We start from the raw sequence: 16,302 nt of genomic DNA, 5'->3' as shown, positions 1-16,302 counted from the left end.
TTTGGGTATGTATATATGCGTATCTCCCTACAGGGGTGGTGTAAACACAACCTAAGGTCGGCCCCTCAGGCGACACTCAACATTTTCTCTGCTTTTTTGCGACCTCTGGCGGCGCGTGGGTATATCGGGCCACATCTGATCTCGCCTGATTAGAGGGTGGGGTGCATCCTCTGCGTGTGACCTGAGTTGGAGGCACACGTGTGAGATGTTAACTGTTAAGAACAGCAAGACTATTATCCTCAACCCCTATGGACTTGGAATGTGGCCGAGTTGTTTGGACCTCGAAAGCCAAGCAACTGCGAGCCTGGACAGTGGCTGGAGGGGTGCCCACCATGTACAAATAGGTTGGCATAGGGCTGCGGGGCAAAGTTGTGATTACATGCAGTTGTTTTATACATCTATGCTGCCCGCATTTAGCAATCCGCACTGACCAGCAGGTGGTGATATATGGCCAAAGGGCCTCTACAACCTGCGTGGCGTGTGGAGGCCCTCATACAGCAATGGAATTACAAATGGTATCTATGCTCCTGCGGGCAGTGTGGGGCCCTCATCTCCACCAGTAGAAATATCGCATTTCCATGGCAGGGGTCATCTTTTAGAACCACTGACGACTGCACTCAAAGTGGAAACTATACAGATGGAAATTATGGCTTGCCTATGTCAACTGCTGACCGTACAATAAATGAAAGCATGCGCACTTCTTACTCTATGACAGTCGAATGAAATGACATTTAGAATAGGTTGATATGTATAGGCCGTTTGTCATATTGGAGATCAATAGGTACTGTAGTGATTTGAAGCTTTCGTGACTGCAGGAATCCATACTCTTTGGTTCTTTCATTAAAGTCACGTAGGTATAAAATTTAATAAATCACGAGGTTTCGGGCGCAACACAAGCGTCCATCATTAGAAACGTCGTGATTTATTTTATTTTATACCTACGTGACTTTACCGAAAGAACCAAATAGTGTAGGTCCTGTAATGTATGAAAGACGGCAAGGCACATATACACTGCCATGCGATAACAATGCACACGTGTAGTGGTGTTATTTCACGCAGACAACTTTTCTTTCTCCTGCGTCACTTTTATTCGAATAGAACTCTTCGCGTTCAACACCACGTAACTCCGTCGCAACTCTCCCGCTTGCTCGGCTCGCCCGCTTCGCTCCGCTCGCTTCGCTCCCTCCACTCTGCACTGCTCGCCCGCTTCGCTCCACTCGCATTGCTCACTCCGCTCTCTCCCTCTGTCAGCCTCTCCACTGCTAGCCTGCTCTCTCACTCCGCTAGCCTCTCCGCTGCTAGCCTGCTCTCTCTCACTCCGCTAGCCTCTACGCTGCTAGCCTATCACTACGCACTCTGGTAGCGTCCCACCGTACCCTCTGCTAGCCTCTCCACTGCTAGCCTATTACTATACACTCTGGTAGCTTTTTCCCTAATAGCCTCTCACTATATACTCTGCTCGCTTCTCCACTGCTAGCCTCTCACAATATATTTTGCTAGCTTCCCCACTGCTAGCCTCTCACTATATATTCTGCTAGCTTCCCCACTGCTAGCATCTCACTATATATTCTGCAAGCTTCCCCACTGCTAGCATCTCACTATATATTCTGCTAGCTTCCCCACTGCTAGCCTCTCACTATATATTCTGCTTGCTTCCCCACTGCTAGCATCTCACCATATACTCTGCTAGCTTCTCCACTGCTAGCATTCCGCTATATACTCTGCTAGCTTCTCTACTGCTAGTCTTCGCGCACTCACACTTAGGATTCCGCTAGCTTCTATACTGCTAGCCTTTCTACCCTCGCCTCTCCAACCTCGCCCTTGCCTCCAGTGGGGGTTCAGCCATCACCGTTGGAGAGGAAGGGGTGTGGAGAGCTGGGCCTTGGCTTTCTCTTGTGTTTGCTCTTCTCTTCGCTCCAACCAACTCCCCCCCAACCTCACACGTTGCCGTATTTATCCTCATTTAACGCCCTGATTAAGCTAGCGTCCTCCCGTCTCCTCCCGCGCGTGGCGTCCGCTGCTATTGCCTCATTCTGCAGACTCCAAGGCGCCTACTCCGCGCGTGCATTTGCAGCCAGCCAATGATGGCTATGCATCTTAATCGGTCGTCTCTCGCGTTGCTTTCTCTCGCAGCACCTATTCGCCCTGATGTGACCTCACTGTCCGCGGCTCACACGTGCATGCACACTGTTTGCAAAACCCCACGCGCGTTACTCCACTACACATGTATCGTCGTGGATATCGCAGCAGCATATCCAACGTGCATAGATGTATCGCTTTAACTGAAAGCAATTATAGCAACAATAATTATTACATTTTGCCAATTAAAATAGCAATAGGGCATTTAATTGAAAATCATGATCACAGTTCTCACTCGCTCGCTCAGCTACAGCATTGCCATGTTGCCCTCAGCGCGTCAGAACGGGCGTGGCAAAGCGAATGGTAATGCTATTATTGCTATATAATGATTAAATCAATAGAAATGGTACCAATTATTATTGTAATTGTTTTCCCCACGCTAAGGAAGACGGAACCATAGCAGCCGCTCCGGCGCCACGACAAATGGCGATATAAGCACGCCTTTCAATGGTCAAAGGCTCCCCAACATCAGTTGCTGTAATTAGACAAGACGTTTCCCTGTGTGGCTGGTCGCGACCATTCGTGATTTGAAATGGAGAAGGCGGGGGGGGGAAATGTACGAATATGAATTATTACAATTAAGTAAAAAAACACGAATAGGCCCAGGATCAGCGGGAACCTGCACCATTTTTTTATGATTATCTTGAATTATCACGCGAGATGAGTCGAACATTTTAGCTCGTTAGGATTCGTAGATCTGAATATATTAAGCGTCAAAGATTTGAAAGAATATAAAGACAAGGCAAGTTCAATACAAGTGTAACCCGAGTTCGTTTCCGAGTTCTAATAACTAAACTATTTACTTATTTTATCGGGTAAGGCTTACTGAGCAATATTGGTCTTTGTGAGAAGCGACCTGGCTACAAATGATGGCTCCATGAAGTGCCTTATCATATGGAAGGTAATTGCAGTCAAACACTCTAAATGGATGTTTCTAAATATGGAGGGACACCCCGGAGAACCCAAAAAAATCCACACGACCACGGGGAGAGAGACATTAAAAACTCAAAATGTACAGCAGGCGTCAGAGTTGGAATCGAACCCATGACCTGTATACCAGGCGAGAGTGTTAACATCTCATAGCCACCATGGCGCCCACAGTGATGAGCACCTGATGATGCTGGTTGTCATTTCCAGCGAAACATTAATTAAAATTGTAAATATTGTTTTGGGTTTTCTCTTCAAAACAACCGGTGTGCTAAAATAGTAACACATTGGTACATTCTGTTTACGTGACAAACCTTACAATCTTGCTGTGTTAGGGTGTACAACACATTGACATTTACGCGATCTAACCCAAAAAAACTTTAATTTGACAAACCATTAAAAATTTAGGTATTAAAGTTTTTCATGATTACAAAAGCACAAAAGGTGTTAAGATTATCAAACACCAAATATACGCCAATTACAAGGAATCAATATCACGATATTGGCGAAAAGGTCCCATAGCTGATATATAATTTGATTGTAATATCTCGGGCAATGATTGACAGTAAATATATGCATTGTTCATAATACAGTCGACGTTTGTATATACAAACCTGCAGCAGGACTGCATTGTGTTGACTGAAGCTAGATCATAAGTGCTTAAAATATTATAATCGTTGATAATTAAAAAAAATAACTACTTGAAAAAATGTTTTTATATATTTTACATCAATCATGAACCGTAAAGGATCCTAATTATTTAAAAAAATTGTGGTTAAATAATTATTATACATATCACAGCCAAATCTAAACGGTTTATGAAATGCCATGGACGTACTCCAATCAACCCATCGCAGTCGCTAGGAAGACCACGCCGGCAACACAGTACAACCAAAAAGAAGTCCACCTTGAATATCAGGTGGCACAAATATACTAGAAGTCCCTGCTATCAGGAAATGCTAGTTGCCTGTTGGGCTTAGTGGAGAGAGTCCAACACGTGATTGATATGGGAAAATATCCCGAGTGTAAGAAAAGTAAGTTCCAAGAACTTACTTCCTTAAAATAGATCCAACAGTGCCTCCTGTTGTCCGTGCGCCATGCTGACAGCCAAAGGCTTGATGTATAAGATAGTAGCCAAGTTGAGGGAGATGGAGGCGGAAGGTCATATTGATGGAAGCTCATATTGCAAAAGTGACAGAGCCCACTGATTGGGTCAGCTCTCTGGTAACAGTGTTGAAGAATAACAAAGTAAGGATCTACATTGACCCAAAAGACCTCAACAAGGCCATCAGAAGGGAACATTATCCTATCCCAACAGTAGAGAAATTGGTTGCATCAATGCCACCAAATGCCAAAGTATTTTCAGTGATCGATGCCAAGTCTGGATTATTACAGATTAAGCACGACTACAAGTTCAGTCTGATAACTACTTTCAACACACTGGCAGGACGTTACAGATGGTTCCGGCTTCCATTTGGCATAAAGTAAACCAGAGAGCTGTATCAAAAAAATATGGACATGTTAGAAGACTTGCAAGGAGCCAGAGCTATTATGGATGACATCCTAATAGCTGAACGTAACAATAAAGGGCACACCCAGGTGATGAAATGGGTGGTGGAGAGTGCGACTAAGTACAACTTGAAGCTGACCTTTGACAAGTGCCAGGCCAAGTCTGCTGTAGTCAAGTATTTGGGCCATATCACAAATGGAGGAATGCTGCCAAACAATGATGAGGTCAAAGCCGTGCAAGAAATGGCAACTCCAAAGACTAAACACAATCTGTCTATGTTCCTGCCCAATGCCAGTGAGGTAGATGCCCCACTGCGTGAGATGCTGTGCAAGACAGTTGTGACAAGCCTCAGCAAAGGAGCTTTGACCGGCTCAGGGATTTGTGCTAAAGAACCCGGTGTTGGCTTATTACAACCCTGTGATGTCAAAAATCATTAAGTGCGATGCAAGTAGTTTTGCCTTAGGGGGAGTACTTCTCCAGGGTGGTCGCCCTGTTGCGTACACGTCACATGCTCTGACAGACACGGAACAGAGATATGCGCAAATAGAAAAGGAGGTTCTTGCCATTCTCCACAGCTGAAATAACTTTCATTACTACATCTTCGGTATTCAAGTCACAGTGGTGAGTGATCACAAGCCATTTAAATATATGTTTGAAAAGCCTTTACTATCTGCCACAATGAGGCAGCAGTCAATGCTGCTCAGACTGCAACCATATGACTTGTTGGTGACATACAAGCCAGGGTCAGAGATCCCAATTGGGGATGCACTAATTTGGGCAAATCTGCTAGTACCAGACATTGAGCCAGCACTGATTAACATATTTGACTATATTGAAGTCACCCCTACCCGTTATGCACATTTCCAGCAGGCCACAGCCCATGAGATGAATGAGTTGTACACAATTATACTCAGAGTGTGGTCTGCTACGAAGTTGGAGATGACCCACAGCATCCGAGAATTATGGACCTTCTGTGACGAGTTGTCCATCTGTGATGGAATAATCTATAACGGAATGAGAATTGTAGTGCCACCCTCAGTGAGACCTGCCATGAAAAAGCAGTTTCATGCCTCACATCTGGGGACAGTAAAGTGCAAACAACGGGCTAGAGAAGCTGGTTTGAAATGATGATCCAGATAGAAGCTGCCGTCAGCGACTGTCTAGACTGCAATGACTTTCAGAGTAAGCAGCAGCATGAAAACGCTTCGCCCGACAAAGAAATCAGACCTACGATGGGTGAAAGTAGCAGCAGACCTCTTCGAGTAGGAAGGTCAGCATTACTTTGTACCTGTCGACTACTTCTCTAAGTATATAGAGGTGGAGCATTTAGACAATCTCACATCAACTGCTACCATCAAGGCTTTGGAAGCACAATTGCACTGTCACAGAATAGCCAAGAAGCTGCGCACGGACAATGGACCCAATATTCAGCTCCCGGAAATTTGTAGACAACTGCCAAGAGTTTCCGATTGATCATCAGGCATCGTCTCCATATTACACTCGCTCCGATGGAGAAGCTGAAAAGGCTGTTCAGATAGTCAAGCGCATGTGGGCCAAGTAATCTCTTTCATATTACAGAACTACAACCCGTTGCCCGCCCAGCTGTGTATGTCCTGTCGACCACGGAATCTACTCCCAGCTGCCAGAGAGCTGCTGCAGCCAGCATTTTATGATTTAGCAGACGTGCGCTGCAGGCTGGATCGAGCAAAGCAAAAACAGTGGCTATATCATGACCGGAAGAGCGGAAAGGACATACAGGTTATCCTATGGGATCCGGTTCACATGGTACCATTGCTTGGAGACAAGCGTTGGATGCAAATGACCGTGTTAGGGACCCATGATGCTCCAAGGTCCTATGTTGTGGAACATGATTGAGAGAAGTTCCGCCAAAATAGACGGGACTTGTGACTGTCCACTTACAGGGCTTCATGTCATTGGCCCCTCAGGTCCTCCATCGTGCCACCAGCCCCTCAGATGGCCTCAACTCCAAGCAACACACTGGTCGTGGCAACACCTGACAAGACCAGCACCAACTTTGGCAATTTAACACAATATACCAGTCAAGAACACCAGGCATATTGGAAGCCCAGAGGAATGTTCCCCAAAGCGGCTGTCCTGCGAGGCCAATTCCTGTGATCAATAACTGCCCAACTTGTCAGCAGAGGTGGGGCCAGCAACAATGCCTCAGCTCCACAATGGCGAGGCTGCCGTGATCAGGACGAGGGTCGGGCGATTGGTGAATCAACCGTGCCATCTGAGGGATTATGTACCTTGATATTATGGGGGCAGAATAATCCCCCTTCAATGTACTATTGGCATTACAAAGCAGTCGACTCCTGTAAAACAACAGAGCCATTTGCGTGGTGCTTTTATCATACGCTCATCCTTTGTGAAGAATTTGAATATTAAGTTATTGTTGAAGTGCTGAGGTTTGTTGTAATTAAGTTTGTTTATTGTGAAAAAGAGAGATGTAAAACATGCCTAAAGATGTAATGCATGCATAATGTATGTGCTGAAGTAAGGACTAGGAGGTGGGTCCAGAGGGATTTTTAAAAGGGATGCTTGTGTGGGGGAAGGGGGAACTGGGCGCAGCAGAGAGAGGAAGCACAGGATACAATTTAGATGCATGAATAAAGCTGGAAGTAACCAACTCGCGTGGTGTGCCTTCAATCTACCATCACCTACACCACCATGCGTTACGATCTGGTGAAATAAAGTACATCGATCAAGCTACATTTTTGTTAAGCCAATTATAAAAATGGGCACTATATTGTCCCCGATGCAACATGGCCGATATGACAACACTCATGCAAGGAGTCATCACTCCTGCAGGTGGTCTGTGTCTGAAATAGGGATGTTTATATTATAAATGTCGGTGTTAACTCTTAAAATGTTTCATCATTCTGTCAATAATTGGTAAAAGATAATCATTGTTATTGGTTAAAAATAGACTTAGAAACTCACAACGTTGAAACCCCCTTATCAATTTAGTGTTTCGGCAGAGCTTATCTTGAACTGAATTGACAATGTGACTGCGATACTTAAGTTCATCATTCTGTACTGCAACCCCCAGGTGGTTACATCTCCATAAGGTTATTGGAGGAGCTTCGAAGTGAGCGTTTGTGAAAGAGGCGCTCTGGGTGCCGATGGCTCTTGTCGTCGCATTCCGAACAGAATGATCCCTCGCAGTCGTCGCACGTCACCTCCGTCGGCTTACCACAGATGCCACAGACATTGCCTGCAGTCGCAGGGAAGCGATGGGGAATGAACGCAGAATACACACACAGTGAGCCATGTACACAGAATACACACAGAGTGAGCCATGTACACAGAATACACACACAGTGAACAGTGTACATGTAGTGCGCAGACACTGAGCAATGTATATAGAATATACACAGGCACCGAGACCCGGTCTCCTTGTGTCTCTACACACTGAGACCCGGTCTCCTTGTGTCTCTACACACTGAGACCCGGTCTCCTTGTGTCTCTACACACTGAGACCCGGTCTCCTTGTGTCTCTACACACTGAGACCCGGTCTCCTTGTGTCTCTACACACTGAGACCCGGTGTCCTTGTGTCTCTACACACTGAGACCCGGTCTCCTTGTGTCTCTACACACTGAGACCCGGTCTCCTTGTGTCTCTACACACTGAGACCCGGTCTCACTGTGTCTCTACACACTGAGACCCGGTCTCCTTGTGTCTCTACACACTCAGACCCGGTCTCCTTGTGTCTCTACACACTGAGACCCGGTCTCCTTGTGTCTCTACACACTGAGACCCGGTCTCCTTGTGTCTCTACACACTGAGACCCGGTCTCCTTGTGTCTCTACACACTGAGACCCGGTCTCCCTGTGTCTCTAGACACTGAGACCTGGTCTCACTGTGTCTCTACACACTGAGACCCGGTCTCCTTGTGTCTCTACACACTCAGACCCGGTCTCCTTGTGTCTCTACACACTGAGACCCGGTCTCCTTGTGTCTCTACACACTGAGACCCGGTCTACTTGTGTCTCTACACACTGAGACCCGGTCTCCTTGTGTCTCTACACACTGAGACCCGGTCTCCTTGTGTCTCTAGACACCGAGACCCGGTCTCCCTGTGTCTCTAGACACTGAGACCCGGTCTCACTGTGTCTCTACACACTGAGACCCGGTCTCACTGTGTCTCTAGACACCGAGACTCGGTCTCCCTGTGTCTCTAGACACTGAGACCCGGTCTCACTGTGTCTCTACACACTGAGACCCGGTCTCCTTGTGTCTCTACACACTGAGACCCGGTCTCCTTGTGTCTCTACACACTGAGACCCGTTCTCCTTGTGTCTCTACACACTGAGATCCGGTCTCCCTGTGTCTATAGACACCGAGATCCGGTCTCCTTGTGTCTCTACACACTGAGACCCGGTCTCCTTGTGTCTCTACACACTGAAACCCGGTCTCACTGTGTCTCTAGACACCGAGACCCAGTCTCCCTGTGTCTCTACACACTAAGACCCGGTCTCACTGTGTTTCTACACACTGAGACCCGGTCTCCCTGTGTCTCTAGACACCGAGACCCGGTCACCCTGTGTCTGACCTCTCGACCCTTAGTGCCCCAGTCTCGCCGTGTCCGGAGGCAGCCCCCCCCCCGTATCCTCCCCCCCGTATCCCCCCCCCCGCGTCCTCCCCCCCGGTGCGCCCCCCCCCCCCCCGGTGTCCCCCCAACGTGTAGCCGGGGGGGGGGGGGTGCTGGCCTCACTCTGTCCGCCGTTCATGCTCCGCTCGTGGTTCCTGCGGTCGAGGCGCTCGTGCTGCTTCTCGTCGCAGCTACGACAGAACGGCTGCTTGCATTCGGTGCACGACACCTCTGGGAGCCCTCCGCAGATCGCGCAGGTGACTGCACACATGAACAAAAGGCGACAGTACCCCCCCCCCCCAGGTACACTTTTTTAACGGGACTGTCGGGGGGCAAGTGCTGTTAGTAGGAGGCTGTGCCTATGAAGGCCGGCAAAGTGTGCGAGTAGGCCTCGGCAAGGTCAGGTAATTTACCCTTTTTACCGGGTGATGCCTTCTTCAAGAAGGCTACCAGAGTTCGCTGGAGGATGAGCCACAACCTCGCCCATCTTCCCCCTTGTAATTCCCATCTTGTCTCCCAGCGCTGGCAAGTTCGCCACATCTGGTAAGTCCAATGTTTTATTTTATTTGACCATTAAGAGTAGTTATAAATCATGTTCATCATCTGTTCCAATAACCCAATGAACCCCTAATGTGTTGGCCGTAGGTGACAAATTACGATGTCGGGAACGCATTTCCATAAGGCCAATGCTATAATGACCCCTTAAAGCACTTATTCACCTCGCGCTCTCGTTTCAAGGCACGCATTCCCCGCTCTAAACGGGGTATGCATGTGGTAGGAGATGCGTTCCTGACAAGTGCCGCGTTACGCACAAAACCGCGTTGAACGAGTAAACAATCACTGTACAGTAGTGTACATACTGTACACTACAGCCGTCCCCATCGCGCGACAGAGAACCGAGTTAAGGGTGCCGTTTCATTCCTTATACTGTATCATACTGCTCAGCAATGCAGCTCAAGAAAGTACTTAGTCGTTGACCGTTTCAGAAACCGCGTTATGTTGGGGTGTGTTCTGCGTTGTGCCCAAAATATTTCCTGAACGAAAGAACCGCGTTGTTTTTGCGTAAACGCATCGTCAGTGTGAACACCTTGCTTGGGTCGTTGTAATCGGTAGACTCCGTCCACCATGTTGTTCTCTATGTCGTATTCGGAGACCACAAGGGGCGAATCTGTACACACGAAGCACATGGAAAGTCAAGCGAAAAAAAACTTTGTATTCTACCCAGGGAAGGCCCACGGAGCTATATAGCTCTTGTTCAGAAGCGACCTGTCCACAATTGATAGCAATTCAACTTAGTGGCTTATCATCATGAACATCATCACCACATTGGAATTTATAGCAGCAGCCAAATTATCTAAACGTACGTTTCTACAGACTCATTTAGACCCATAGATGCGCAAAGACCCATACAGACCCACACAAACCCATACTGAAACTAAACTACAGTCGACCCTTCTGCATCGCGACTTTCCCCATCGCGGTTTCGATATATCGCGGGGTCGGCATAAAACATTTAAAGGGGAATTTTGCTGGGAGTTTTTCGAGAGCCGCAAACGATACGCAAAAAGTTTAGTAACTCATAAATGCATAAAATATATGTACAGTACTGTATAATATTAAGGTATTTTATCTTTAAATACCATAAATATACTCGATTTTTTAAAGTTACATTTTGTAAAAAGTTCGTTTGCGAAAACAACTGCGGTTCTACGCACTGGTTTTGGAGGACACCAAGCATGTTTATGGCAGCCTCTCACGTGATAGCTCGCAGTCCTCTCGCAGTGATCTTTGTATCACTACGGCTGGGGTGCTGCTCCCCTAAGCCCCGTGATGTGGAAGGGGCGACTATTTTATTTACCAGGTAAAGCCTACTGAGCTATCAGCTCTTTTCAAAAGCGACCTGGCTATCACAATTGATAGCTGAACAAAGTTGCTAATCACATAGAAATGTATAGCAGCCAAATGCTCTAGACCACGATACAAAGACAAAGTTCCTCCGTGTAGCATCTAGCAGCATGGACGGGAAAGTTACGTGGTTAGGAGTGACCAGCTGTGAAGGCCTGCACTGTGGCACGCCTGCTCGGCCGTCTTTGTTTCCCCAGTTCTCATTTAAGGCCGAGTCAACTTACAGGAGGCCCCATTACCACAGAGAGATACGAATTTCCCCCGTATAGCCAGAGCCAGATTAAGGCATGGGCTTTAGGGGCTGCAGCCCAGGGGCCTCCGCCAGCTGGAGGGCCTCCAGAGATGAAGTGAAAAGTTATTTAATTTGTGAATGCTGAATTTTATTTGTTGTTAGCCTTGTAAAAAATAATTTTATTTTTCTTTAACTTTGTTTTTCATTTGAAACGATTACTGGGGGCCTCACAGTACCTGTAGCCCAGGGGCCTACACAATCTTAATCCCGCTCTGGGTGCAGGTGATGCGTTAAATGTCAAATCTCACCTTTCTTTTTCATCCCCTCCTAAAATAAAAAGAGAAAGATATTCCATTCAAGAATGAGTTTGAGACACATTGGAGAAAGATTATGGCGAGGTGTACATGTGTAGCACATTTTTGTCAATATATTTCAGGATTAGTACGATGGGCTCTCAGGGATTTGAGACTCATGGAGACCGAGTCTCAGAGTCTAGAGATACTGGGAGACCGGAGCTCAGGATCTTAAAACTCAGGGAGACCAGGGCTCAAGGTATTGATACTTAGGGATACTGAGGATCTGGTTATTAAGATTTAGTCATTATGGAACGTTGCACCAATGTTGGGCCTACATCGGTCGAATGCTTGCATCCAGCATGCCAAATGGTGGCCCAACGTTGCCATGTTTATGGGTCATGGTTGGGAGTAATTCACCGTACCTCATCGCACTCATTACTGAACTATCGATGTGGGAGCATAGACACGCAGTCCAGAGTATAGACGTGGGATCAGAGAAGTACAATAGATGTTGCTAGACTTGACTCTGCTACCAGACAGTAGCGTACACAGTGCTACCCAAGCTCTCAACCATGCTCTTAGATTCCGAGTTATGATGATAACGGGGCATTATTGTATTAATACGTAGATAAGTTACATTTGTTATTGAAGAAAATGTATAGAAAACATACATATCTGGAACAGGGAGACAGACATCCATGCACATTGGATATTTATGGAAACAACCCCTTCAGGATTTAGCAACATTGCAGTCCCTGGACCACTACCGGCAGTGGTCCTCCAGGTGGTCCGTGGTGGCTGATGCAAATACAGGTTGATTCGGAAGTAATAATGTTTATACCTCTTGTTTTAGATAATAATTTATATTTTACTCGAGATTTTTTTTTATTGTTAAGTAAACTACCCGCATGAAACTACCCGAACCCTAATATCGAAATGCCACCCCTCAAAAAAAACAACGTATAGCTGCGTTTAACAAAAAAAGTATTCTCCAGTAATATGATTCATTTAGTGTTCCTGGTATTCAGAGGGATAAGTTTAATGCATTTGTCACCAGAGGTCGGTGGTTGGGTGGTCTGCAGAAATATTTGCAGTGTTCTGTGGTTCCAAATAAATTTGAGAATCACTGCCCTAGACCATCCGATGACCCCATTAAATGTAATTATCATCGCTTGAAGAAGCTGCAATGAAAGCACCACTTTGCCTAGATTTCCCACTTTGGATAAATGTCTGGGCTGGGGTGTCCATATGAAAGAAAGGGGGCAGGGGGAGCGGGGGGTATGCGTAGAAGACAGGCTCTCAGGCCTAGGCTGTGGATGTTTTAAATGAGTTGTAAATTACTTACGTAGCTCACAATGTTCATAGACCTATTTAGTAACCGCTTCACCTGTTACACAACAACAAGAAGGACACAAGACTTTACATTTATCTCATTATTACTCCAATGGAGACCGGTCTGTTAGTCTATCTGTGTTTAGATACCTTTAGATACCAGTCTGTCAAGTGTTTTTTTGTCTATAAACCCCATCAGAGACTGGTATATCAGACCACCATTTTCTAAAGATATAAGCACTGCCTGCCATTAGATAACTGTCTAGCGAACCCAACTAAGACCGGTCATTCTAGTTATTGTCTAGACTGGTGGGGATCCCATCAGAGACCAGTCTGCTAGTCGATCATTGTCGAGATACCCCATCAGTGATGTTTAAAAATTATGTAATTCGTGATGATTTCATTAAAATACACTCACCTCTTCATCCAGTAAACAGTTGAAAACTACGACGATCATCCCCTATAGACACAGCAAGACACACACACAAAGCGATTGCATTTAATTATGTTTGATGTTCATAGGACATACTGTGGAAAAGTCAATGGCCACGAGTCAAGAATATTCTTGGAGTGGAAGAAAAGACATCGACAGCATCCATTCCTTGGTGGCCACAATAAGACTTGAAGATGGAGCGATAAAGCTGGTTGATGTGCCAGTGCGAGGTGGGTCGTAGAATATTAATATATAATTTTACATTTATGGAGAGCCTTCACTTGACATAGTAAAGAAAAATGGTGACCGAATAGAATGATTCGGATGGCAAGAGGAGTGCAAGGATTGAAGATTGAGTGATAGCAATAGAGGGTATTTCGGGGTTAGGAAAGGGCAGCGGAGATATGGGAAGTAGTGGGAGGCACGATAGGAGTGATGAGGTAAGCAGAACAGTGAGAGATGGCGATGACTTGAGGATGCCTGCATCGAGCAGTGGATTGATGATGGCTGATGATTACGACCCCAGGATAACAAACCCACGCACATCGGCCTCACCTGGAGCGCATTGAGGACGGCAAACAGGTACATGATGGCAGGAATCTTATTTCCATCAGGCATGAAGAAGTAAGCTCCCACACCCCAGATCACAGCCAGACCCGTCATGAGAATGAGCAGCTTCCATGCCTTCCCAGTGGTGGAATCACCCAGCAGACCCCCACCCTCCTGCCGCTTCTGGCCATCGTGATCCCAGAGCCGAGCTCTCAGCAAGATGTAGATGGCGACCGCCAGACCCACCGCAATGACAAGCAAGACGGGGACGACAAGGGCGAGGGCCTTGCTGCCATCCCAGTTGAGCCAGCACGAGTCGGGCTGCATGTACGCTCTGCTCGAGTGAGTGGCGGCGACTGTGATCACGGAAATCAGCACCGGCAGGCCGTAGCCCCCGGCAAAGGTGGCCGCCATCACCTTGCGCCCAGACAAGCCCCCATAAACGGCGTTGCCGTTGAGCAGGAGGTGAATGGCCTGCAATAGTAGCCACGAGAATGCGCAGAGGTAGCTGAGGTGGAGGAAGAACTGTGAGAGCGAGCAGACTGTTGTGTTTGAGTCGGAGATGGCCACCATGAACCAAACGTGGGAGAGGAGCAGAGCGCAGAGGACATTGAGTTTGATGCCGCGGCTAAGGGAGCGATGACCTCCATGATCGTCGTCGTTCTCCTCGCCGTTGGACTTGTGGCCATATCGCTTATTCTGATGCAGCACCATGGACTCCAGGACCACAGCAAAGATGAGGAATGCAATGGAGATGCTCAGACACACGTAGGTAATGATGGTAAAGGTGGGATCCCCCTGACTTGTTTCACGTAAGCGTAAGATGCTGAAGGGGGTTGTGTGAGTGCAGATACAGGAGACTGCGTTGTCTTTGGTGTTGCCGGTTGTGCAGCCTTCGGTCGACCACCCCCCAACACTGCCATTTAACTGTGAAAACAAATGTAATATTCCTCAGTCATTCACAAACTTGTTTCTCCGTGATTTTGGCTATCGCATCTGGAACTCTACTAGACTGCATTGAGAGAAAGAAAAAGAAAGCAATGAGATCAAATGATGACAAATAACGTATCATACTTTCATATTTATTTGTATTTGCTTTATGTTTATTATAACCAATTATTTTAGTGCTGTGATAATTTTCACGTATTTAAAATTACATGCGATTATGGTAATTTGTAAAAAAAAAAGTTTCCATAGGCCAATATCATTTTAGGCGAAATTTGGTATTCACAAGCATCTCCGAAAGTTAATCCTGTGGTTGTGTGGATTATACTCCGGATTCGCCTGTTTTTCCATCCACATTTAGAATCAACATGGATTACGAGTAATTGGCTGCTATACATATCCACATTACATACCACTTCGTTGAGCTATCATTTGTGGCAAGTTCGCTGGTGAAATAGAATCATATAGCTCAGTTGGGCCTGGTGAAAAAAACATGTTTTAGTTTAGTTTATACTCATGTCAACATCCTCTCCTCCCACTCATTGTCGACTGGCATCTTACTTTGAAGTCCCAGAAGGAGCAATGGGGGGTTTCCTTGAGGGGTACCCCTGCCTTCACCCCTCTCAGTGCCAGATTCATGGAGATGCCGGAACTGCCCCCTCCCTGGGCCCCGCTCAGCACGGTGCTCAGAACCAGGCTCCCCACACTTGGGCCAGACGAGGCCTCGCTCGCTAGGGCCGGAGCCAGCCGCAGGGGGAGGAGGTCCGTCAGCGTGCTGTGGGACAAGGGACAGCAGAGCACGGGGACAGCTGTTAGCTGGGGAAGTGACACACAGATGCAGCTGTTATCTGGGACAGTGGCAAACAGGGACAGCAGTTAGCTTCTTATTTTGTATGGGTTAATAGCAGCAGATTAGCTAGGGCAGTGCCACACAGGTACAGCTGTTAGCTGGGGCAGTGGCACACAGGGACAGCTGGTAGCTGGGGCAGTGACACACAGGAACAGCTGTTAGCTGGGGAAGTGGCACACAGATACAGCTGTTAGCTGGAACAGTGGCATACAGGGACAGCTCTTTGTTGGGACTGTGACAGACGGACATCTGTTAACGGGGGAAGTGACACAGAGGAGCAGCTGTTAGGTGGGACAGTGGCACAAAGGGACAGCTGTTAGCTAGGGCAGTGGCACACAGGGGCAGCTGTTAGCTGAGGAAGTGACACACAGGGACAGCTGTTAGCGGGGGAAGTGTCACAGAGACAGTTGTTAGCTGGGACAGTGGCACACAGGGACAGCTATTAGCTGTGTTGCCTTTGCTCCCTCAGTGCTGTCCCCATTCCACACGACCCCCTCCGTACTCTCTCCACCGCTTATGTTGGTAAGGTTACGGCGAATGCATTGTGTGATTACTATCCTGGTGATG

The 16,302-nt window shown here is 47.1% G+C and overlaps 1 protein-coding gene across 3 annotated transcripts in view; it reads right to left on the bottom strand.

Moving 5' to 3' along the window:
* Positions 1–1,064: 1,064 nt before the first annotated feature.
* LOC144737788 (adhesion G-protein coupled receptor F1-like) overlaps positions 1,065–16,302 on the bottom strand; it is a 49,434-nt gene continuing 34,196 nt past the window's right edge. For all 3 annotated transcript variants that reach the window (XM_078620651.1, XM_078620652.1, XM_078620653.1), the window contains 8 exons: positions 15,447–15,660; positions 13,947–14,867; positions 13,377–13,418; positions 12,972–13,013; positions 11,639–11,657; positions 10,281–10,361; positions 9,317–9,454; positions 1,065–7,814 (listed from right to left, as the gene is read on the bottom strand). In XM_078620651.1, the coding sequence (XP_078476777.1) occupies positions 7,654–7,814; positions 9,317–9,454; positions 10,281–10,361; positions 11,639–11,657; positions 12,972–13,013; positions 13,377–13,418; positions 13,947–14,867; positions 15,447–15,660 (1,618 nt within the window). In that variant the 3' untranslated portion in view covers positions 1,065–7,653. The remainder of the gene's footprint in view (positions 7,815–9,316; positions 9,455–10,280; positions 10,362–11,638; positions 11,658–12,971; positions 13,014–13,376; positions 13,419–13,946; positions 14,868–15,446; positions 15,661–16,302) is intronic.

This window comes from Lampetra planeri, chromosome 74, assembly GCF_965212315.1.
Source record: "Lampetra planeri chromosome 74, kcLamPlan1.2.h2, whole genome shotgun sequence".
Taxonomy (NCBI): domain Eukaryota; kingdom Metazoa; phylum Chordata; class Hyperoartia; order Petromyzontiformes; family Petromyzontidae; genus Lampetra; species Lampetra planeri.
The sequence above is the reverse complement of the archived record's forward strand: the minus strand, read 5'-3'. Positions and strand labels throughout refer to the sequence as shown.